At 40.7% G+C, this 26,647-nt stretch overlaps 1 protein-coding gene across 1 annotated transcript in view; it reads right to left on the bottom strand.

Moving 5' to 3' along the window:
* Nucleotides 1-20,746, bottom strand: part of USP3 (ubiquitin specific peptidase 3) — a 37,983-nt gene extending 17,237 nt beyond the window's left edge. The window contains exons 1-3 of the mRNA XM_054272772.1: nucleotides 20,578-20,746; nucleotides 4,317-4,377; nucleotides 2,462-2,593 (exon numbers count right to left, since the gene is read on the bottom strand). Of these exons, the coding sequence (XP_054128747.1) occupies nucleotides 2,462-2,593; nucleotides 4,317-4,377; nucleotides 20,578-20,668 (284 nt within the window). The 5' untranslated portion in view covers nucleotides 20,669-20,746. The remainder of the gene's footprint in view (nucleotides 1-2,461; nucleotides 2,594-4,316; nucleotides 4,378-20,577) is intronic.
* Between the last annotated feature and the right edge of the window lie 5,901 nt (nucleotides 20,747-26,647).

Here is a 26,647-nt window from a genome sequence, read left to right as displayed (position 1 = left end):
ACAGGTTATGGCATGGCCAAAGGAAGGCAAAGGACCAAATGCTGCCTTCTCAGAAAGCCCATACAGGCCTGTTCACCGATACCATCATGCAAGCCAAGGAACACAGTAAACTGGGATCCATAAGATAAAAATGGAGTAAGAGCATCATGCTCAACTTTGTGCAGTAAACAGAACTGCACACAAAAATATAAAAGCCAGCACTGCATCAAAATATTTGCATTATTTGTATAGTAGAAATAAAATTCAATTAAGTCTTAGGATGGTATTTTATTGACTTTCAAATTATTGAGGCAGCCCACCCTGGTAGCATAAAATATTCATCTTTACATAAAGGTTCACTTAAAAGAACCACCATGGCATAAACTCAGGACTGCCTACTGGATTCATGTCTACCCTGCAGTTCACAAATAGGCTTTTCAAAGCTATTGAAAGCCCATTCACTCCCCACAAAACCTAATTATGTCTCAAATTTAGCCAACTATTAGCTTTAACTGGCAGCAGCCTCCACAGTACTGTCCAAAATAAAGGGGGAAAAGTTGATCTGGATGCCTTCTGTTTCATCTTTAAACGTCTGTGCTCATTTCAACTGGGCACAGTAACAAATTCAAGTATCCTTCCCTGATTATCATGTGGGAAAAACCTGAAATATCCTAAATGAAAGCAAAGATAAACTGCTTTTAAAATTTGTTCACCTTCACATTAGCACGGGAGTTATAATTTGCTGGTGAATTACCTACACTACACAACAGGAACTCCCCAAGGCAAAGCTGGCTACAATTAGTTCCAGTTCATCCACAGATGACTCAGCCCTCGAGTACAGCACAAGAGACATGACATGCTGCACTGCTTCCCCTCTGTGCTCCCACAAACACTCAGCTCCCCAGGTGCAGGGCTGGGGTCAGTAGCACATCCCACAGCCCCCAGTCTGGCTGCTGGCATTCTGCAATGCCCACACACGGTTTGGGATAAGGTCAGCAGGGTGCTCAGGCCTGCTGCTGTAACTCACCAAGCCTCAGCAAGTTTGGAACACTATTTGTCATAATGGAGATATAATCAAAGACTTCAAATACCCTGCTAAAGTTCTTCCACAGATTATTACCTTCAGAATGACTGGAAGACAGGGTATAATTCAAACAAAACAAAAAGCCACAACAGAGAACTCAGCTGCTAGCAGTATTGATTGGGAAAGTGAAACCAGCTTCTCATAGCTGTTGCCATGCTGGTAACCTGTGCAAATTTACCCCTTGGAAAACTTGTCTGTTTTCTCAAGTATTCACACAGGAGCAGATAAAAATGCCAGTGATTAAAATAAAATGCAAATAAAGCAAAATTCCCCTACATCACAAAGCTACTCAAACCTTTAGTCTATGCTTAAATACCTACAGCTGATTCCACCATCTAAGGAGTTTTTGAGTTGCTCTGAACAACATTTCTTCAGGTGAAATCACATAACTGGGGTTTTACTTGCAGGGGATAAAAATATTTGTTACAGAAGCATTCCTCATAAAACTACTTCATAAAACAGACTTTTTTTCCTTAATGAACTACCCAAAAGACACCCAACTATTTGAATAAAATACCCATTAGAGCAGCCACCTATCCAGTAATTCTACAAGACCATAACAGGGATTTCCCTGAGATTTACACTGCTCAAATCCTGCTCTGCCATACTGCACAAGTAACAACACATGGGAAACCATGGGGCAGCTGCAAATGGGGAAGCACCTGTCAACAGGTCTGCTGAAGGGGAAAGAGGATGGAGGATGCTGAGGCAAAAAGCAGAGCTTTCCACTGACTCCCAGTCTTTGCCCTCTGGGAACAAGGACCATGGGGAATGCAACATTAGCAGCATCAATATTAAGTTTCCCTAAACAATGCATATCACACTGCAAGAATCCCACAGAAGGAATCAGCCCAGGCCACTGTGCTGTTTAAAGAAACATTTCTGATTGCTTTCCTTACTCTTGCTAGAGACTTGATGCTGCTTCCCAACAGGATCAGCCACTTTCCCAGACTCACAGAAAGTACAGGCACAAACACAACTCGAGTTCAGATCTCTAGGACAGGAACTAGTGCAATAGTTTACCTTCTGAATTCTGACAAATAAAGGACATGTGAAAGGCTCACCAGCTTGATGGAAGGAGCAACACCAACCAAACAGCTTTTGCAATTAAGAGGTTTGGGTCTCCACATACCCCAAAGCAAAAAGAAACAACTCCTAGCCCCATAATGCTAATTTCAAAAGGTTTCTTCTCTGTTTAAGATATTTGACATGTGAGAGTTTAGTTACAACCAGTAATTGTAGAGGGCTGCAATACACATGGAAAAGCAGAGTGTACAGGTCTGGAAAGCAAAAGATAAAATGCTCAAAAATGCGTGTAATATAATACTGCACAAGAGTCTGATGTTTTCACCTTCTAGCATATAAAAAGTTGTCAAATTACAGTGTTTAAACCCTTACCAGTATGTACTGTAACTACTGCAATCCATACACACAGTATGCTGAACTTTCTCCTGTTTTTCTGTTTTCTTATGATTGGTCATAGGAATCTGTGCATCTTCATAATGCTTTTTTGCATGGCCATTCACATATCTAAAATAAATGTAAAAGAAAGACGTTTATACTTCTGAAGAGCTAATAAATTTTTTTTCATTAAAAAAACAGGAATAAAAAAGGCATCCAATATTTACAACAGCATTAAAAAGACAATTGATTTGTGTGAAAACACTGGCCAAGTCTTCTACTGTTTTCCCCCTTTACTCCCTCCTGAGGTCCAAACTGGCCCCTCCATCTCCTTGACCAAATCCCAGGATCTGTGCTCCTAACAGATTAATGCACTTCCACAACAGAGAAAATCCTGCACCCCCTTTTCCCACACCTGTAGTGCCCTCAGTTCTCTGTACTGCCTTCACATACACTCCTCTTACAGCTCTACCTTTTCTCCCCCAGCACTTGTATTTGGGATCCCTTTAACAGAGAGCTGGCTCCCATTTTCAGCTTTCCCACTCCGCAGCATGATTCAACGTTACAGACATCAAGTTCATGAACTTGGGCTCTGCAGCTTGTTGTTACATAAGGGAATAAGAAATCTAAAATCCTGCAGCTCTTTTGCTGACACAATGAGCATTTTCATGCTCAAAGTTTGATATACAGGAAATTAAGCACCTTTAATTAAAAATAAAAAAAAGAGCCCTAAGGTGTATTTTATTTTCTCATTCAATTATTTTCCATTCTCAGGATGGGAGCTGTTTGGAAAGGCAAAAAAACCCTGCATAAATAACTGACTCAATATCTACCAACTGCACATAAGAAAGGCTATTTGGAGACAGTAGTAATTTTTTTAAGATCAGTAACAATTAAAATATTCCAATTATTTATTGCACATCATGAAGTATCTCCCCCTCTCTTAGCTCCTGCCAAGTATAAATTTATTAAATAAGTAAACAGAGGGGGAAAAAGGGTCAGTGTCAAAAACTCTTAATAGGACACATTATTAAACCTGTAGCACTTACTGATTCCCAGATCAAAAAACCAAAACCTGGAGTGTTATTCAAACCACTTTAAAAGACGAAATCACTATGTTTAATGAAGCTTTCCCAGAATAACAGCACACCAGCATAGATGTTACCCAACAGAAGAAATCATGTTCACACCTCAGATACTGCCTAAATGTCAATACTAACTGCATTCCAGTAATATGTGCATCTCAAACATTTATGTAGCAGCACACTTTCTACAATTATCCTGACATATAAATAACAGCATTGACTATATAATTCCTCCACAATTTATTTGGTGTACTTCAACTAATACAGACATCAAGGTGAAGTCAGAAGGAATTCCGATGGCAGCTGCTCCTTACATGCTATGGCAATAACTTTAGGTCCAAAACTACCCTGCAGTACATTTAAGCTATTTTCAGTCTCAGCTAAATAGTTGCAGTTTCTCTCAAAATAAGCTGTGCCAACTTGTGGCTTTGCAACAACTCTTATTATGTTCATCTTATCACAAATGAAACATCTTCCACAGAATGGAACAATACAATAACCTACCAAACTATCAGTTCTCCACACACTTTTGGAACTGAGCAATCAAATTTACTGCCCATTTTACTTTAAAAACCCAATTAAATAAACCCCCCATATCTTGAATATAATCTCTGGACTCTCCTAAAGTAGCAAAGAACCATGTTAAGCATAAACATACAATGTTAGAGGTTTATTTCAAGGAAATTTTGAACCAACTGCCTCAGAGTGAAACAACAAAGGAGAAAGACAAAGGTGTGATTAGATTTGCACACTAACACTGTACCCACCTTCCACAATGGACACTCGAACACGTCAGACAGACCCAGGGACTTTTATTTGACCGGCACACTAGAAAAGATTTAAAAAAAAAAAAAAAGTGTCAAACAAATGAAGTCTACTTGATTTTAAAACACAATATCAGGACGACAAAAACATGGCAAACCTTCCAATTTTTTCTTTTGAACACAGGATAAAAAGCTACGGCACTTCTGTTTCATAAAACTTGTTCTACAAGAAACCATTTTACAGGAGATCTTGCAAGAAGCATGGCAATCTGATAAGGCAGCACACAGAATAAATTACTGGGCAATGCATGCTAATACAGACCATTTATACCAGGTGAATTCCTACACTGCAGTGCTGATACAGAATTTATCCAAAATGACTTCATCCTCAGTCCTGCACAAGCAGCTGAAAGGTTAAAATGTAACGCCAGTGCTGTGCTTCACAATCTACTCAGGACACCAGAAGATGTTATCTAAGTTTTTTGCTGTCACATTTTAAATCTAGAAAATTTAAAATATGGATATTTTAAGCTAAAGGGCTTAAACAAAAAAAAACCCACCAAAAACCAAAAAACAACCCCTTCCCCCCCCTCCCCCCCCCAAAAAAGGCAAACACTAAAAAACGATGGCCATCCCAGGGTAGGGCCATAGAAATGGGATATTCCAACTCTAATTCCAACCCAGCAGGTCACTGAAAGAGGGCTACGAAATACAACACTTAGATTGGAATGAAATAAAATTGTTAACAACTATCCATTACCACAGAATTTACAAAAATAATATTACACTTCCAAATACCTGACTAATATTGTGAGAAAATTAAAATAAAATGCTAAGTGCGCTGCTACAAGGCCAGAAAACAAAAATAAAATACAACTTCGATTATCCCCAAAATACAAAAGTGTATGATACCACACCCTTAAATTTTACACATCATAAATTTCTGCTGCTTGGAACAGCCAGTGAAGAGAGTCACAGAGGAAAGAAAAGGCATTGGGAACTTGAGGGTCTGTGAGGCCCGGGGGTAGAAAGACAAAGAGAAGAGGACTGACCCTGGCTGTACAGTAAATGACTTATATTGTTATTCATTGTGGGAAAGGTTGAGAACAGCCCTCCCTTTCTGGAGTCACACCTCAAAACAAGAACTGAAGCAGCACCGAGGCTGCTCCAGGATGGGATCATCTGAGCAGGCTAATGCAGGACTTGCAGCAAAACCCAAAATACAGCTCACCAAGCTACAAACCACAGTACATAGTCTTGGATCTCAACAGTTTACTATCAGAGAAAACCAAGCTAAGAAAAGTGCTTTCTTTATCAAATTAAATGCTCATTTTTAATGGAAAGGGTCAATTTTGATTCAACAGAGAACTGGTAAGCTTAGCTATTTAGAAGAGCTAATACATTTTTCCACTACCAGATTTTACCTTTTTGATTTAAATCTGGTGGGGAAAAAAAGAGTACACTGCTTTTTAAACTACTTTTTTCTGCCTTTGACTTTATTATTACAAATAGCTGCTGCATTTCGATTCAAAAGCTAAAAAAACAAGGCACGTTTAAAATGAGAATGTTGCAGTGTTACATGGGGGGAAAGGCACGTTCTCCAGAAATATTTCATGAAGTTCTCCTTCAGCTACTTTACTGGAGAAACAGATTTTCTCACAGATCTCAGTTATCTGGCATTGGTTCTGCAAAACCCAATTTTTCTATTTCTAAAGCTGCTTATTCCCACAGCTGTGATGGTCATCTTGCAATAGAGAGAGGGCAGCCAGGTAGAGTTGTTTTGGTTTACATTTCAACTCAGGAACATGGAAGAAGTTTGTCTAATTTGACCAAAACATTACCAAGAAACCCAAAATTTAACACTGGCAAACAGAAGAGAAAGGGAAGATCTTAAAACAGCTATGACCAATTAAAAATGAGCTAAAGGAACCACTGGTCTACCCTGATACAATATTATTTGCTTGAATTTACAAACAGCAATGTAAAATATTAAACAGAAGGAAAGAAAAAGAAGCCAAAACCATTCATGCACTTAACTGGTGTTTAAGTGCTGTTTGAAGAAAGCACTACTTTACACTTTCCATGCCAGGAACATAAAAAAGGTCATCCTAGGATTAAAATCCTAGCAGAAATTTCCCACTGTGAAATAACATGTTTGCTTTCACTATGTTATCATCTATGCATGGAACTGGTTCTCAACCAGTAGGTCAAAGCATTATAATGGAAACTATTACTCCTACTTTCCACCCCTACCAGACAATTACCATTTCATATTCAGGTACTTTAAATACCTGTACTGCTTGTTTGTCAAGTGTTAAATTATACTGGAGGAGTGCTCATTCTACAGGTTTGAATGTTCTGAACAAAGCCAGCAAACAAGTCTGACTTCTGCATAAAACCAAACAAAAACTGCATACACTAAAATTTTCCATCTTTCCTATCAGGGAATAGGAAAAGATGGTTCATTTGTTTACTTTAACTTTTAGGAAGAACTTCGTCCCAATTGCATCACATCAGAAATGTGTAGTTTATCTTCTGCACAAACATCTCCACCCACAATGAACTCACACCACATGGAAGTGACTCCCACTAAGATTAAACACAGAATCCAGAGTTAAATCTGTGACCTCCAATTGCTCTGTTCTCAGAGAATTACACAACTGACTTTTTTTAAGACATTGCTGGAGATTGCATTCTGTATTTCTCTGAGGCTGGCTCAGCAGATAACTGCATTGAAGCCTGGCTCTCCAGGCATTCCTCAGTTCAGATCCTGAAGCAGTTACCATCTTCCTACTTCATAAATTAAATTAGACTGGAAGTTTCAGGCATTACTTAGGACTTTATCAAGACAGGCACTATGGAACGCACAGCAAAATCAGTCACTGTCCAGAACTACTCATAATCTAAACTAGAGGTAGACGGTTTGGCTTCATGTATAAAGACACTGCACATTATTCCTTTCAGATGGGGCACTGACATGAATACAGTAAGCTTCAAAGTAGGCCAGAAGTGAGAGAGAGTGATCCACAGCAAACCCCTTTTCAATTTGAAGAACATTACACAGCCCTGGAAGATGACCCCTAAAACAGATTTGGGTGTTCTGGACTTTCAGGTCACACACACTAAATCATGAGGAACTATTTTCATTTGTATAGGTACCAATATATTGGCTCCATAATCAGTTTTCCAATTGTGATTTGGAGGTTTGATTTGTTTTTCTTTAAGCACTATTTTAAAAAGAGAGGGGAGCATTACATTAGCATCCCTTACTTTGGATTAAAGTTATGTACACACACTGTAACCCCATTAAAAAAATTATCTGTCTTATTTAGTGGTTATACAGACCAAGGCTGCTTTCTCAGCTTGGACAAAAGTTTGGCTACTGAAACAGTTAACAACTGCCTCAATTTGCTGTATTTTTAGAATAAATTCAAGTGGTCAGGCAAAGACGACACTAACGCGTCAAAAGAAAAGGGAAAGCAAAGCTGAAATGCCACAATCTTAACTGAGGCTATTTGCCACCTTACATCAAAATCATCTTAATTCAGAAACTCAGAAACACAATTTTTTATCATGTAATAGGAAGAATTCTTTTACAGAATGATTTCTCTGAGTAAAACCTGAATACTGATGTGTTACACAGTCTGCAAAGCCCTCTCTAATCCATCCTCAGGAGAGTAAAGACTCATACATAACTTGGAGAACACTCAGACATCCATGCAGCTTGCACTTTTTGCAAATCACCCAGGTAAGGTTCAGTGAGTTATGCCAAACAGAATGAACAGGATAAGGCTAATCAATTTGGTGTTCTGTCACCACAGGGTCCCGACTCCATCCTACCCCCATTATTATGCAAATATGTACTTTTCGTGCTTGAGTTTTTTTCCTTATTGAAAACTGACTCCAAGCACACTTGTGTGAAGCATGACTGCTCCTGGCAAACACTGCATTTCTTACACAGCAAAGATGCAGACTGTCACTGAAGGAAAGTTACAGCTATGTAAAAATATACAACAGACCTGTGGAATGAATGGGTTTGTTTAAACAGCACACTGCATAGCTGTAAAACTGGTAATAGAAAAAAGCAGCAGGAAAGGGAAGAGACACACAGGAAGCAGTTTCTGTAAAGCAGCCAAGTTCAGAAACCTGCAAGATGCAGTGTCTGCCAGAGATGTGGCAGCAGCTCAGCCATGGGATGAACACAGCGTGAGTGACCCCGGGCCAGGGCTGCTACAGAGCTGTGCTTACAGCCAGGGTTTAAAATAGCCCCTCACTGCTGCACTAAAGAAAAGGTCACCAAGTATCAGCACATTAAGAGAAATGCTTTAGCTCTTCTGTTAAAAGCACATTGACTAGAAACAAGATTAGGGTCACTAAACTATTTCCAATAGTCTCCACAGCCTTTACCAGACAGCCTTTGCCAGCCTGGGCTCAGCTCTCAGAAAGCTGTAGCAGCATTCCCATGTTACTGGCCCAATTACAGACCTCAGTAACACAGTGACCTGCACAGAAACATCTCTGGACTAACTGACCTCTGGTCAGTTCACTTTATACTCACACAACGGGTCAGCTATACCAAAACAAGCTAAACTGAATAAAAAAACCCCCACTGTTGCTCCACTCAGGAAGAAGGAACAATATTTACAAACTTGTGGTATCAGTGGTACACTGACACTGTGCTGAGGAAATAATCCCACAAACACAAGCACTTGGTGACAAACACATACCCATGCTACATAAGTACAGCATGCTGTGCCATGTGACACACACGAGCCTATGCAAAAACCCCACAATAATACTGTTAAAAGAGATGGACTGCTTTTCCTTTCCCATACCTTTACCTTAATTTTGCCTTAAAAATCTCTCAGTGTCCTGTTTAATTATGATTTAGTAATGGGACTCCCATTTTGCTCCTTAAAGAACCTGACAATTGCAGCAGAAGAGAGCCGGGCAGACTCCACTAGCAGCAACATGCGAAGGAAAAAGCAGCAACAATCCACACACCAACAGGAGAAACCCCTTCCTGTTAAAACATGAACCTTCTGCTGTGACACATCAGGCCTAAGGAATCAGACTGAAAGCTACATTTTCCAAGAATCTGCAAGTAAAGGTGGGAGAAATCTGACAGAAAATTCTGTACAAGTATTTAACCAAATTTACAAAACCCCCTTTAGTCATAGCATTTCAAATGCAAAGATTTTCAGTCACAGGACTCAAAGCATTTTTCAGAAAACCCATTTCCATTTTACAGATGAGAACAAGAGACTGAATCATTTACCAAAATAATTTTACCAGCATAGATCAGAACTGAGCCTACTAGCCCATACATCTTAATCCTTTAAACTATTTTAACTGCAGCCAAGGGGAAGACATCCCAAAAGCCATCACTCTACACAAAATTTGTAAGGTGATTTGCCAAAACAGCTCTGAATGGAACACACAGAACTTCCCATATGAAATATACAGCAGGCAGCAGGTGTTTGAGAGTCATCCAGGAAAGCTCATGTTCTAGGTAAGGAATCACTCGAGTTACTAACCTGTGAGAAACATCAAGGAGACAAAAGCCTTGCATGTGATCCCTCCTCTGGGCTTACATAGAGCTGCAATTCTACCCATGCTGGAATTCACTGCTCGGGAACTCCCTCTGGATACAGGCACAAGTTTCTTCAAAGACTGAATAAATCAGCAGAGGTGTTTTCTCCACAAAATGCCCTTTCATCCAAGATGTGAACATCCCAAGTTTAATGCACGTACCTCCTATCCTTGAAAGACCTTTACAGACAGCTTCTAAATGCTGAGGTAGGGCTGCCAATTCCTTCCCATGAGTGAGTACTTCTTTTGGGGAACAGTGAGACAAAGCAAGAGACTGAGTGAAACTTTCACCCAGCCCAGCATTTGCAGCTTTCACCCAGGCTGCAGGCTCTACAGCAAGGAATATTTATGCACTCTACATTCAAAATCCACCACACAAAACACTCAGTTGTTAAAACTGAGACTGAAACCAAGGATTTTCCACCAAGATGAATGGACCAAATCCCAACATTCCAGAGCCACGTGCACTCTTTCCTCCTGGCGCACAAACTCACTTATAAACCAGCACATACAATAAACAGCATGAAGGTAAAAATTACAAGTCTTCCTCATCACAGAACATCAGTCAAGACTGTGGATATGTCCAGAATCAGACACTCTGGCATTGAAAAAAACACCTTCTTGCCAGAAACAAAGAACCCTAGAGAATACAGGTATCCTCCAAGGTACATTAGCATTTTTACCAGCAGCATGTAAAATGCCTAACAGGCAATGTAAGTTCCTTACTACTAAGCACACATATACCAACACTACTGATCAGGTTCCCAGCTTCTGACAATCATTTGTGTATTTAAAAAGGCAGTTCCTTCAAGTGTACACACAAGCTTTATTATTATCTGACCTTACTGTACGTTTACATTCAGGAGGAATCAAAAGTACTGAAAAGACAGAGTAGGCCTTAACATATTCAGAAGTGCAGTAAGAATACGAATGCTATCTTATAATCTATAAATAGGTTCCTCAAAGTTAAATACAGAGTTAAATGTGCATGGTTGTTACTGTGGGGGTTTTTTTGTTTGGGTGGGGAATGTTTAAAGTGTAAAGGCATTTGGGAAAAGCATCTGCTCCATATTTAAGAAGGCCAGTAAACTCCAGGTGAATAACTGCAATGAGAGTCAGGTGACTGAAAAAGGAAGTAAATGTTGCAAGAGTATTTTTTTAACCCCTGAGCAGACAAAAGTCCCATTCTAAACAAAGAATGCAGGAAAAAGGAACATTACAGGCTTTGAAAACCAGTGGCATGTTCTACACTTAGAAGCCAGCTGGTTTTACTGTCCAGGTTTTAAAGAACACTCCCATTTGTTTTCAAACCTAATTTCAAGAAGTTTTTCTTTCTCTCCTTCCCTCTGCCCTATTAAAAGAAGCTCATACATGCACTAAATTTGCTGTAAACTCTTAATTGTTACAAAAAAGATTCTATTTAACAATATGTTGCATAACTTTCATTTGTAAGACATCTTTACTGCATATTTTAGAAAAACAGCATTCTAGCCAAAACAAAATCAGATAGAAGGGGGAAAAGTTTTCAATTATACTATTTTAAATGCTTTGTTTTAAAATGAGCTAACACACACTTAACTAAACTAAAAATTAAGAAAATATTAAGGAAATTTCAATTACATTTATATCAAAGCAAGGAAGCAAGTCTCCTAATAAGCATTACTAAACATATAAAAATGTTAAAACCTTCTTTAACAATGAAGAAAAGTCTCAACAGTATCAAGTCCTAGCCTGACTCAAATCACATTCAAATATAAGAGAATTCAAATTAAAATCCAAAGAACATTTAAAGAAAAAAAAAAACAACCCTCATTTGCAGCTATGGGAAAAAACCTAAAGTTACTTCCCTGTCTTTATCTTTCAGCTAAAATCCAAAAGATCAGATTTCTAGTAAGAAGATAAGTCATTTAGTGATAGTTTGTGAACTATTATTTGTGCTTCTGCATACCTGTACATGTAGGTTCCTCCTCCTTGTGCTAAATAAAAGCATTGCTCAGTCTCATAGAAGAAATATCACATGGTTACAGTGAACCATTCCCCTTTACAGTGGAAAACCATACATAATTTAGATACACTAAACACCTGTGTGGGAATATAAAGCAGGGGTAGGTGCACAACTTTTCACACAATAGGGAGGTCACTGAAGTGCCCAACACACTCCTAACGCTGCAGAATATCAGAGAGCAAGGTGATCAGCTTCATCGGCCTGAAATTCCCTTCCCCACACTCAATCACACTGGCTTCAGCTCGGCATTCAGATTATGCAACCCAAATTCCACACTGAGAAACGGGGATTTACAAAAACGCAGGCGTTTTTGTTCGCCTGCACTCTCAGAGCAGCGATGGGAAAGCAGACAGGAGGTCAGGAAAACTCTTCTAGCAGGGTAAACAGGTCCCCAGGAAGCGGCTGAACTGGGGGAGGAGGTGCCAAACCCACGTCAGGTCACTCCCAGAAGCGCTACAGAAACACAATTTTTTATCACGAGATAGGAAGAACTCTTTCACAGAATGAGACACCCCGAGTTCGCTGCTCGGGGTAAGGGACAGAGAGGCGGGATCAGCGCTGCGGTCACACAGACATTCAGCTCCCAGCCCACAGCAGCGCCGTCTCTGCTGGGAATTTCATCTCGCTGCGTGTCCAGGACAACGCAGACTGTCAGCAGCGATCTTCCTGCATACACCACCCAAATCACATCCTACCTGAAAGCACTGGAAAAGTACGGAAACACAGGCTGACAGAAAGAAAACAATAGAGGCAGTCTGATCTTAATGAACAGGCATAGCCAAAAGCATTTTTTGAAAAATTACTGCCTCTATTTCTCCTTTACACTCTAAAAACATTTTTTAGTTGTTCAGCTACTTTGATAATTAATTAGCATACAAATTTAAATACATATATTTTAAAATTGAATGCTTTTATCTTTATGTTAGAGCAAGACACAAATGCTCATTTTCAGACAGCAGCCAGAAAAAACACAGCCAGCAAAGCCAACAGTGTAATGTCATTTTGAGTAAGTCAGCAATTAATAGCAGGTCAAAAGATGCAAGCTGGGAATAGGAAGGAAAACAGGGGAAAGACAGAAAGAAGTTTTCTTGCTTTCTTTATATAATCTAGTCTAGTAATAATCTCTTTGTAGTTGCCACTATTATAATCCTACTTCCCCGATACCAGAAAAAGATACATTAAACCATCCCTGTGACCCCCAAAAACAAAAAAAGAAGAAATGCATGGTGGATGAAAATATTTCCAAATCAAAACATGAACTGAAGGGTAAAACCCTCAAAAAATTAAAAAGGTCAAGGTTATTGTGTGAAAATGTTATAAATAACTATGTAGTTATTGTCTTTCACTATTATTAGCTTTTGTAAATTATTTTAATATAGTACAGTTTGTCGTCTCTTTTGATATAGTATAATTTGTCAGCCTTTTATGGTTAATACCCTAATCTCTGTGTAAATTGTATATCTTAGCATAATAAATATATACATTATAGTTTAGGCTTTTGCAAAATATTAAAATAGAGGCTATGTACTGTGTATTATAACTGACTTTTGCAGAAGTAATTGTAGTTGTAAAATAATAACTAATGCCTTTGTTTTTGTAGCTGACTGCCAACAGTGAAATAGCTAATGTTGATTGAAAGTACTTGTAAAAATAGCTATAACATCTGTACGATAACATTGGAAAAAAAACAGACAAATAACACCCAAAGCACAAGGAAGAATATACCACAGACCCTTCAGCTAACAGCAACTGTCAAACCACAGACCAGGGGGCCTTGTGAAGAAATAAAATACAAGATTCTCAAAATCCCATCTGCATTTTGGCACGTACTCTAAGAAGCTGAGGTCAAGGGTCAAACTTGATAAAGAATTCTTGGAACATGTAAACTCAAAGGAATGTTTGAATATATATAATATTCATTAATACACATTTGACCAATGCAATGAGAAATTACATGGGAAGAGTTATAGCTAATGGTGTGCTTCTAGCAGTTGGACACACACCCCAGCACTGGGTACTATCCCTTTCATCCCTTACTAAAGTTTTAAAAATTTTAAGGACTGAGCTTTGTTTCTCACAGAAAATACAACTATTTTGGCACAGAGAAGCAGATGCTCATATTCCCACCTATGAATTACCTTGAAAATCAGAACTTCCCTGTTTGATATTGATAGGGACCTTCAACCCCCATCCCAAACCTGAGGGTATCACCTTGCTTCCCAGGCAGAAAGATGCCTGCTTGCATCATGGGGACTGGCCAACTTCCAGAACCACCACCACCTTTTCTGCCAGGCTGCCTGGGGGTACTGGATTAGATTCACCTGGGTAATTAAATCTGCCACAGAAATCTCAAACTACAAGATCCAAAATGATGCAAGATATTCCGAAGGGGGTAACCCCAGAGGATTGCTTTGACATACCAGATAAGACTGCTAAGTGAGATGAGTACACTGCCAAGTGTACTCATCTTGTCAAGTACCATTTAACACATCCTCTTATAACCGAGGAAAATAACTTTTACGGACAAAATCTTACACTACTCCCATAACAAGGGCACCGTAAAGCAATCCCAATTCACTCTACAATAAAATGTTTCCTCCAACAATACTGAAGTATAAATCAGAACAGCCTTAACTAGTTTTCAGATCCAAATTTTTTATTAAATTGCACTTTCTAACCTTCATGGAGTATTTTAATTAATGGCTTTTAATCACTTTTTACCTAGGTAAGGAATGTTAGTTAAAACAGGAAGCAAAGCATGAACAGGGTACTAAATGAAGTGAGTGTTACTGATCGAATAAGAAATGGCTCAAGGCTTAACTTCATTCCAAACACTGGGTCTGAAACTTTCACTCTGTCAACCTCAGATACAAGTGACAAAAAACCCCAAACTTAGCAAGTCCAAGTGTGCCAGCCTCAGCACCTTGACACCATCAGACAAACAAAGCATAATGCACTGATATTGTTAAACACCTGCACACCCTGAAGAGCCTGGGAAAGGCGTGTGAAAATCATCCTGCCTACACTGAAACCAGCTGTAATGAGATTTACCCTAATCTGAGGAAAATCAAGAGTCTGCCATGCACACATGAGTGTCTCATCCTGCTTCCACAATGTCAGACACTTTGAAGAGCCATTTCAAAGCACTGGATACTTACAACAGTCAGTAAAATTTGCCCTTCAAAGTTGATCTTCAAAATCATCATGAACATTAGATCTAATTTCTCAAAGGCAACGTATTAAATGTCTACTTCTTTACTCTGAAGCACCTCTTTCCCAATCTAATGCTCAAATTTTGTGATAGATTATGACTGTTGTGAAGAACATAAACACAATTTTCACAAGAAAATCTAGAAAATATTAATCACCACCAATTTAAATTTACTGACTTGTAAAAGATACTAAGCATCAGAAAGACTCGCTTCCTTTTTGCAATTAAAACAAAATTTCCATCTAACTTAGGGGACTAAAATGAAGACTTTTATTCTATCTCAATAAGTGAGTATCTTCTAACAGAACTGGTTCCAAAGCAGTGTGCTCTACCTCACAGGCCAGGGTAGCTGCTCACCCCATGGTCAGTTCACACATCAGTAACCAATTCAAACAGGGGAAAAAAACAAAAAAAACCAAAAACAATTTTAAAGAAAACAAGTCTGAGTCTGAAAGAACATAAATGTAACAAGCTAACTTAAAACAACAACCAGGGAATGAATCTAAGGAGATATTACAACCTATAGAGTTACTTACAAGCATTCCTGCATAGCAGGAACCCAGAGAAACGAAAAGGTGAAAGAGTACCCAACTTTGAAATTGAAATTACTGAACTAAAAGGGGTAATTTTAAAAATATATTTACTTTGTTATTTAAATTTCAGAATAAATCTGGTAATTTCCAGGCCCAATTAATTTTCCAGATATAGGGTGACAAATAATCCTCACACACACAATACAGACCATTAGGTCCACACACTGTCCATGATCTCACCCTAAGTTTGCATGCAGAGAACTGAAGTTTTCTTAGGAATAAGGTCCTACCTAGCCCTCTCCAGTTTCAGCAAGTCTTCCCTCCTCCTATATTACAGTAATAATGAAAAGACAGAAGAAATCAGGACCTCTAGTAATAAAACTGGAAAAGCAGACAGAGACAGAATTACTTATGGAAATGGAGAAGCAACACTAAGAAGCAGCTGGGATGGAAAGGAAAGCCAAGAGGGTAAAGTCTGTACCTGTGCTTTTATACTACACTTGTTCTGGCACTGACTGCAATGGTCCAAAGCCAAAAATCACAGTGTGGCAGAATGGCATTATCCACCCCAGTGAAAGCAGAACAGTGAGACTAATTTAACTGAGAAAATCAAATCTGATAGGGGTGGGCAGGGAAGCAGCAAACAAAATAACCCATCAAAAGCAGCCTGATCCAGTGCAGTGATATTCTTGAAAGCTCTGCTCAGCCCAGAACATTTGATCTCAAATCTAAATAAGCACCCAGGGATATCTGGGGTTATTCTGAACAAACTGAATTCACCAAATATTTTAGTAACTTAAAACACACACAAAGAAAGTCATTAACTCAGCATAATCACTGTTCATGAGGCCTCAAAAAGCTTGCTGGTGCTGGCTCTCCTGGCTTTCATATTCCCAGTGCCATTTCTAAATCCCACAACATATGTTTGTGACCATTGGTGCAATTACAGCTCTTATGCAACAGAAAGAATGCAAAAAACTGATGCCAGGCACATACATTCAGCTTTTGCAGGAAACACCAGTCTACAGCCAGAACTGCTCTTCAATACTTAACAAAATTATGTTCTTTAACAGGGGAAAAAAGCATTCAACTGACAGTGACCTGAAAAGCAGAAACATCCTTTACAAGTGCAATTCCCCTTATAAAAGCCCCAAAATCACAGAATCTCTCCTAGGTGCAATCCTATCAGTCCACAGTTGTTTTTCTAAAGATAGAACTTCAAATTCTACACTGAACAACCAATGAGCCCAGTGAGAACAATTAATGAATCCTCAACCACACCGAAAAAAGTTGGAAAACTGCTCCAGACTTCCGCAGGTGTGCTTGGAAGATTGCAATCTCACTTAGGTGGGGCAGGGCTCCCTGTGGTTTGATGAGTCCATGAAAAGCTGTTGAGAAATACCACATCTGAGCTGTTCCAGAGTACTTTTCATAATTACATGATTTGCACAACAGTGCTGAAGGTGTGGCACATCATACAAATGCAACAGCTTCAGTCTGACACAGAACCACCAGCGCCTCCAGCTACTCTGCCTCCAACTTCTGCACAAGTTTCAGACGCTGAAGTGCCTGGAAAAACTGCACTCCAGTTGGGATTAGCAGATATCTCCCACATTATTTCACATGACAGCACTGATTCAAAGCCATTTTCAGTTTCTATACATTTCTACTTTGCACATATATCTCCTCCTAAATGCCCAATTACAACAACAACAACCTGCCTATAGATCTGCAGGAAAAAAAAAAACCTAACCCCAACAAAAAACATTCTGCACTCTCTTTTGATAATTTTGAAGCTTCTCAAAGCAAATACTGCTTTGCTGCTTTCTGCACTGCTTCCTGTACACAGCAGGCCTGACAGGATTAAACACCCAGGGGAAAGTACACCACTTTCTGAATGGGGGGGCCTAAACTCTCTGACTTCCAAACTACCTAACAGGAACATAACAGAAAGCAGATACACTTAAAAATGAACATATGCATTACTTATTAACTGAGAGCAAACCCGTTGATATTTGGATCACACCCTTGCTGGCAATGCTTCCTCCCAGTGCTTTTTTGAGAATCTTCCTTCATCACAAGGCCTAAAACAGCTCTGGCAGGAAGCTTTCAAGGGAAACTTATTTAGGCCATCGGAGAGCAGCTCAGGCTGCACACACTCCTCTGACTTGCTGCCTTCAGCAAGGCTGGCTGCCAAATACCAGCACCAAATGCAACACTCCTCCACTACACAGTGACACAATATTCAAGATCAAGCAACAATATTTAAAAGTGCCTCCATATTACCTTGTGAAGTTATTGTTTTTGTGGAGAGACAAGGAAAAGATATTTAACCAGTGTACATCACTCAGCATGGCAGCTACAGCTCCACAAATCTCTAGAACCTCAGATAATGACAAAAATAGCCACTGGCAGTCTGAACTAAAACTCACTCTCCAACCTATTCTGCAACATTTTGCTATCACTGGCACATCAGGTGGCTGCCAGAAAGTTTCCTGGATCACTGTCCTTTTCTGGGAAGGTCAGCAACAATTACGAACAGGACTGACAAGTTCTGAGTTAGTTTAAGACAGCATACTTGATGAGAGATGCTCTGTAATTACAGACTGCAGAAAACTGCCTTCCAAATATTTTTCAACAACTGGGACACTACCACCACCAAACAGAACTAAAACGACACAATACAGCATCAAAAGTAGCAGCAAATGCATTAAATTTTGACAAGGTATTAATTAACATGCAGCATTGACTGTTTAATTTTATATTACAAAGTTCCAGCAAATAAGACATAGTATCTAGTGTGACTTGACATAAACCAGTATTACGTATCTTTAAAAAAAATAAAAGTCACCAAAACGAGTACAAACAAGAAGACAGCACTCTACATACCATTAAGCAGTTAATGTAGCAATAATCACATACTGCTAGCTGGAACTGAGAACTGAGGCACTACAGCTTTAGTATACTTGTGGAAATACAACAGGTATTTTTAAAAACCCCACAATTTCATTTGCTTTAAAGTAACAAGAGCCTGCTTTTTCACTGGGCTGCTTTAAAATCAATGTACCTAGCTTTTTCCTCCAGCCATTGTTAAGACTCCTACAACTATCTACGCGACTACTGTGTGATTTATCTTTATTTTCTTAAAAAGCATTACAAACAAAAAACTCCCTTAGATACGGTGCCATCATTATTCAGGTCCCAAAAAGCCCTCACACCTTCCTCCTGCCTCAGTGCTGTAAAATAACTCTGGTGATTGCCCAGCAGTTGGCTCTCCCTGTAAGTGCTGGTTTGGGAGAAACTCCTCCGAACAACAAAGAAAAATTTGTTCTAAGTGCTGAACTTCTTTGCTGAGAAGCAGAATGCATAGGAGGGTTTCCATAAACTGGCTATTATTTTAAGCTATGAAGTTATATTAATACCTCTGAATATCTTTTTAGTTTTGGTACTTTTATCTAAGTTCTCTGAAGGGTGGTTCCCTACTGCTGTATGCTTCTCGTTGACAACACTGCTTACCCGTGATATTCTGAAGATAACTTACAGAGTTAAACTTCTTGTCAATAATTTGTTTGTTTTTATAAAAAAAACATTTGTTTTATAAAAAACCAAACAATTTTTCCTGTACTTCTCCTTTCCTTCTAATCATTTCTCCACATGACTCCACCGTAAAGTGTACATTCTCTAAAAGCATTACAGAGAAAAATAACTGGTTTTGCGAAAGGAAGCAGAAACACTACCACACCTTGGCTCCCGGAAACTGCAATCAGGAACAAGTTAAGTAAGCAGCAGCCTTCCCACACCAAGGCACTGACACTACGAGACAAAGGAAAACCATCTTTCCTTTAAAAAAAAAGGAACACCTTAAAATACACCCAGCCCTTCAGTGCTCCCTGGTCGGTCATTCCCAAAGGAGCATTTCTCTCTTTCTCTCCAGTGCCCACAGGCACAAGTCTCGCCGCTGCTCTAGGCAGGGCCTACTTCCCACTGGAACCGACAGAGCTGCGTCCGCTTTCGCACGGAGCACAACTGAACACAACTACAGCGAACAAACAGCGACAGCGAACATCGGGGGTCATCTGCGGAGAAAGCCAAATGTAAAACACCTGGCGCACGGCACGTTTAAAGGGAATGCCTCTGAACAAACAAGATCATATGAGGGACAGTAGTGATGGCAGGATTATTTGCATTGTTAAATCAATGAGCAAAATACTAAAAAAAACCCGACCTCTTCACTCCTGCCGACTCACAGGCAGGTGAGCGTGACTCCCAAACCCCACAGACCTTCACCTTCACTGAGATGCTCCGGGGCCTGAAGGGGGGTCCCAAGCGACGCCTAAAGCCGCAACAGTCTTATTAAAACTACACTCTCTAAAGTCCTTCCAAAAACATGTATTTGAAAAAAAAAAAAAAAAAAAAAAAAAAAAAAAAAAAAGGAAAGTAGTCTCAGACCAATTTGAAGAACACACTGACCCTGCAGTTGCCAGCGGCTCCTCTCCCCTCAGCCGCGGTCCCGGGACAGAACCGAGCACGCAGCTCCTCCGGCAGACAAAAGGAGCGCGGAGCGCGGCCCCGCAGAGCTCCGCGGTGTCCGACATTGGTCCGGCGGGACAAAGTCCGCTGCCCACCCGGGCCGGACGGTACCGCGCTGGTAGCCCGAGGCAGGGCCGGGGGCCGGAGAGCAGCCCCCGCTCCTGCCTCGACAGGCGGCTCCCCCGCGGGCGCAGCGGCGGCTGGAAGGCGCAGCCCCCTTCAGAGGGTCCCGCGGGGCGGCCCCGCCGGGTGGGGGCCGGGGCTGCCGCCCTCCCCCGCGCCCCCGAGCCCTCCCCCGCCCGCGGGGCGCCCTCCCGCCGCCGGGCAGCGAGGACAAAGGAACGGCCGGGCCACCTCGGGCCGGCAGGGCCGCGCAGCGCAGGCCGCACTCACCGCTGCAGCACCAGGAGGAGGGCGAGCCCTGCGGGAACTTGGCCGAGTCGGGCGCGATGCAGACGCTGGAGCCGAGGTGCGGGCACTCCATGGCGGGCGCGGCGGAGCGGGGCGGGCGGGCGGCTCCTCGCGGCGCTACAGCGGCGGCGTCCCGCGCACAACAGCCATCTTAAGGACGGCCTCCCGCTCCGCGCCGCGCGCGGCCGGGCCGGGCTTTGCGGACAGCCGCCCTCTCTCCCGTCCGCTCCGCGCCGCTCCCCACCCGCCGGGCTTTGCAGGCAGCCGGCCGCCCCAGGGCAGCGGCGCGGCCCGGCCCGGCCCGGCGCACAGCGGCCTGCGGAGCCCGGGCAGGGCTGAGGGGTGGAAGGACCTTGAAGAGCATCCCCTTGCAATCCCTTCCACTGGAACAGATTGCCCGGCCCGGCCCGGCACACAGCGGCCTCCGGAGCCCGGGCAGGGCTGAGGGGTGGAAGGACCTTGAAGAGCATCCCCTTCCAACCACTTCCACTGGAACACATTGCTCCAGGCCCCATCGAACCTGGCCTTGAACACTTCCAGGGATGGGGCATCCACAGCTTCTCTGGGCAACCTGTGCTTCACCACTCTCACAGTGAAGAACATTCTAATAGCTAATCTAAACCTGCTCTCTTTCAATCTGAACCCGTTCCCACTTGTCCTCTATCACTTCATGCTCATGCCCCATGTTTCCTGTAGGTTCCCTTCAGGTGCTGGAAGACCAGAGTCAGGTCACCCTGAATGTTGTCTTCTGGCTGAGCAATCCCCGAAATTCTTCGGCCTTTCCTCACGGCAGGGCTGCTCCACCCCTCTGGTCAGCTCGGTGGCCTCCTCCGGCCTCGCTCCAGCCGCTCCCCGTCCTTCCTGAGGAGGAGGCAGCCCTGCAGCTGGGCTCTCACTGATGGGCAGGATCCCCCTTCCCTGCAGCCCAGGCTGGCTCTCTGGGCTGCCTGCACTGACCGCCAGCTCGTGTCCAGCCTGTCCTCCAGTGCTCTGTTCTGTGAGATGCGTGGCCTGAGGCTTGTGCCAGGACTTTTTCCAAGAGCTACATGGCCTCAAATTTAGCTTGTTACTGAATTTCATACTCTATGACTAATATTCAAGTGGCAATAAAAGTACAGATGTTGCGTAACAGCTTTACCAGACAATGCAGAATAACTCAGCAGTTCTCACACAGCCATTTGCAATACTAATATACAGTTCCTTTTCAAATAGGGCAAATAAAGTCCACCAGCATAAAAGTGGGGATTTTTTAGTCTAAGGAACTGTAACAACCATTGCATATTAGGAGTTTTTGACCCTTACCTTAATGTGAGAAATGCAGTTTTGCCACTGGTTTTGCCTGTTGTGTGACTTTTGTTTAGACACAGAAAGCATCTACCTCAGTCTATTATATGTGGTTCTGCACTATTTCATGGAGGAATACTTTAGAAACTGACAGTTCTGTATGGATTTTCAGATGAGATACTTTAAATATTCATATTAAAGATGTCTTGGTGGTCACTAATCTCCTTGACAAAATGTCGTTCTTTACCCTTTGTTCTTTTTCACCCTGTTTACACAAGAGGGGGGGGGGATTCAGAGCATGAAATACCCAATGCTTCACAGCATCAGAAACTACTTGGACTACACTCTATGAAATTAGTTTGCATTTCTAGCTGTGTAGCTAGAAGCAGCATTAGGTCATTGATACCAAACTGTGAATTAAATGGCTTCAAATGTTACCCTGACACAAAACCATAGATCTTCCTCACATACCCCCATCCTTCAAACTTGTAAAATTTGATCTATTAGGTAATTAACATTCCCATCATATACTTTACAGGTTCTATTATATATAACCTGTATAAAAATTTATATAATATTTTATATAAATTTTAAATATCTTTATTATTATATTTATAAATTTATATTTATATTTATATAAAATTTTATATAAAATTTATATCTAGAAATTTGTATAATTTTTGAAGAAGCAAATACAAATAGAGAAAAAAAATCAACTGGGAAAACATTATTTAAATTTGCTTCATACAACATACAAACCTTTGATATACATCTAAGAATTACTGGTTTAAGGAGCTTTTAAAAAGGTGGTCCTGTTAGCATGCTTTACATTAGCCAAAGGTCTTTTTGTTTATTGTGCACCCTCTGCTGCAATGTATAATGAAGACAACACATTAAAACAGCAGTTTGACTGCAGTTGCTGTCTTTTCTAACAAATGCATACATTTAATCCCCACCCATCCTTACACACAAACAATGAGTAAGAAACCTCAACTAGATCTGCTCTTCTCACTTTCCCCTTGCACCTGCATCACTTGGCCTTCTCCAAGCAGTATAAACCAGAATTTAACCAAAACAGTCAGTTCTTACCTCTGTGTGGATTATGTTTGTCTTTCAAAGTAAGGAAGCAATATATTAACAAGATTAAATTGAAATATGTTAAAATAAACACATTTATATCCTTTTGGTTGTCTACTTTCACTTTAGCACTGCTGTTACTGACTTTACGCCTTCTTCCTTTGCAAGATAATAATGGAGTTTTCTTTCTTTTTTCATTTGTGGGTTGACAGCCATTCACTGCATCTTTGAACAGTGTAATACTGTGCAAAAATGTGCTCATTTCTTTGTTTTAGTTGCCATGCCCACGGAAAAATGTGGTAGCCTTTAAGTGTTTTTATCTCTAGCTGCCAAGATAAGTACTGAAGTTAGGATGATTTTATCTGTTAGGGAGTCATAGCAGTTATCACATATGTGATGATGCATAAGGACCAGCATAAGCATGCTTGTAATGCAGCCTCTTTGCCTGTTGAAAAATAATTGATCACTAATGCAACTCTCAACACTCAGAAGCTTTGCTTACAGTAAACAAGGGTAGTTTTCAGTGGCTTGCAGTGAGGTGTACATGTTGAGTGCAGAGGAAGAGTGGAGTAGGAGCTCTGGGTATGTTTTTCCTTTTTGGTTAGCTTTTTCAGTAAGATTTCTTTAGTACAAATCACTTGATTTGGAACCAGAGCCTCTCCTCTTGCTCGCACCCTTCCTCAGATCAGAGTACTTTAGATGGTAGTTAATATAAATCCTACAGGCATGCTTATAATGGGTTCCATCAGTGCAGAACAGGAGCTTATGATTTAGCACTGTATTTTAGAAATTTCTGTTTAATATAGCATATCATTATCTCTACTACAACAGAGATATTTCACACAACATCCTGTTCTGGGATATATGTAGTCATCCATCTATGCTATAGGCTTCACCTGAGAGCATTTGAGCTTAGAATCTGGTCCTGAATTGGTATCTTGCATATATACTAACAATTTACAGTGGGAGAGGGGAAGTTTGCATGGAGAGTTCTTCTGTTCTGCTGTATTCCTCAGAAATAAAACTGGTGGTGTTAAATATTTGAAAACATTGGAAACATTACCTGCCATGAGTATGTATTATCATATGATCTAATGATGCAGTAGCAACATTTTTCCTTGTGCTCTTGGCTTCCTTAGAAGCCACTAGATGAACATCTCTCAGTGATCAAGTGAAGCAGATTGTTGCCTCAGCTGACTTCCACATTTGCTGTGGAAATTGGAGAGCGTGGAACGAAGAAGGGATGATGCTGCAGAAGTGGAATGAATGCTGACCTGAAGAATTGTAGTTCAGTCTTTGCCAGACAGTTCTAGTGTATCACCTGGCAGACTATTTAAACCAATTTCTTTACAAAGCAGGCCAGTTTGCTTGTTTGAAGACTCATGTCCTTCTCAGCTACAGGTGTGAAAAGAGTCCAGCTCTATTCAGAGCACACACATTGGACTTTTCCTATCTCTATGGATACACATCCATCCTCTTCTTCTAGATTAGATGCATAAAGATAGAAAGAATATCATCTCCCATGGCATGTTTCTTCTCATTCAGAATGAGGGACATTGGCCACTGCTCTGAGCACTCAGGTGAAATGAATATTAGCAAACCTTTTGCTCCGAGACTGGGTTTAACCCCAGGTGGCAGCTAAGTTCCCAACAGCCTCTCACAGTGACCACTCTGAACACACTACATGCCAATCCAGACCTAGCAGCAACTTGATACATTGGGATTGCACCTCTGATTTCCCAAAGGTATGACACTGAAACATTCAGGTATGACGGCAATAGTAATGGAGACCACAGAAGCCCAGAACAAAGAAGTGAGTCCTTTACTTGGTGCAGGTGAAACTCTGAGGCAGATGCTGGTAGGCAAAATATCAACAGAAAGCATCAGAATATAGGTAAGTTGTAACACTTAAGGTCTCAGCTTAATAAAAGCTCTACTGAAGTTGGCCAAGCAGTTCTGTGACTTTTCTGCCATCTGCAGTGGACAGAAGCTTAGCTGCAGGCAGCTGTGTATGAAACTACACTAGAGCTCATTAAATACATCAAGCACGTTTCTGCTGACGTGTTGTCTCACAACAAATATATTTCCGTTTACTGTATGGCCTCTGAAAATAAAGCTCACACACTTTTTCAGTGTTTGATCATAAGAACACCAGCAGCTCTTTACAAGGTTCAAGATTCTTCTCTAAAGTGCGAGATCTCCGAGGTGAAGGACAAAGAATTTAAAAGGAGGCGAATGCCCAGAGCAGGAATCTGTGACAGTTCAGAGCCTGAGGCTGAGGCGTGTCCCACCTCTTGAGGGCAGTGTGACACAGGGCACGGAGCAAAGGGTCCAGGGCCCAAGGACGAGTTCTAAACTCTCCCTGCTCACACTGGCACTGCAAAACTTCCCCGGACATCTACTGCCACGGGATTATAGTTCTCTCCAGTAAAATGGAAGATTTTAACCATCCATCATTTCTTAATGAGTTGCTTCCTGTGGGAAATAAGGTTGACTTTGGCAGTACAAATGGCATTGGGCTGATACAGATTCCATCAGAATATTGTGTTTATTTTTTTAAGTAGAATTCAAATATATATCTGAGATCTAGTTTCTTTAATTTCTAAGAGCCTATTCTAATTTTACATCACTTTTCTAAGGATTCCAGAAGCAACTAATTAAAAAAAAAATGCAGTGCTTTAATTCTGCCCCAAACTTTGCCTGTTCTGCACTATCCCAGCTTGGGCACAATGTAAGGGGATAAATAAAGGTGAATGTAGGTAATCTCGTGGTGGATTTTTTTTAACAAACCAATGAAGATGTGATGAACAAATGGTGCAAATAAACTCAATGGTTTTCACATGAGGTATTATTTGTACACACAAAGAGTCATTTTAAATTCACGCTTTAAACAAATGCCTGAAAGTTCTCATATGTCTGGCCGCTACCAACACCAGCTTCATCAATTGTTTATTGTGCTCCAGAGCCTGCTCAATAATGCAACTGCATCGGAGTGACATCCAGCAGAATTAATTCATGTCATTGGCATTCAGTTTTTACTGTATTTGTTATGTAAACTTTATGTTACATTATTCCTAAAGGCAGTCTTGAAAATAACGATTCTGTACTTCTGCTTAAGCTTATTTAAGGATCAGCAGACTTTATTTCATCCCATCAGAATAGAATGTTTTATAGCCAAGATAACTAATACTAATTTATCTTCATCACAACTGAACATGGCTTACTCATTAATTTTTGGAAAATGAGGGAAGTACAGGTATATTTTAAAAAAATGATAGGCAGCTCAGTTTACATACTGTATCACAGCACAGAAAAAAGACTTCCAAACATCCTGTTGAAAGAAAACCTAGTAGTATCTATTTGCTTGGAAAACATTATAATTGGGACCAGCTCATCCATTTGATCAAGGAAGGGAAAACTGTTCAAAAGCACTTGAGAAACTCCAGAACCTAAAACTCACTGCTAATACAAGGAGCAAACCCATAGTTATTTCTAAGCTACAAGTCCTGCATGTATAAATGATATTCAGGTTTTCAATTTCACTGCTGTGATTAGTTAATTAACAAATCTAAGGACAACACACAATAATCCAGATACAAAAAAATGTAAGAAATATTACTCTGGTAATAATCTGGGAAGATTAGGAAGATAATGAAATGGTATAGAATTATACTATTTCAGATAAAATTTA

Source organism: Melozone crissalis, unplaced genomic scaffold (assembly GCF_028551555.1).
Source record: "Melozone crissalis strain CALT ecotype California unplaced genomic scaffold, PUWL_Pcris_2 ptg000014l_1, whole genome shotgun sequence".
In the NCBI taxonomy this organism is placed as follows: domain Eukaryota; kingdom Metazoa; phylum Chordata; class Aves; order Passeriformes; family Passerellidae; genus Melozone; species Melozone crissalis.
This window is presented reverse-complemented; position numbering and strand designations above follow the sequence as displayed.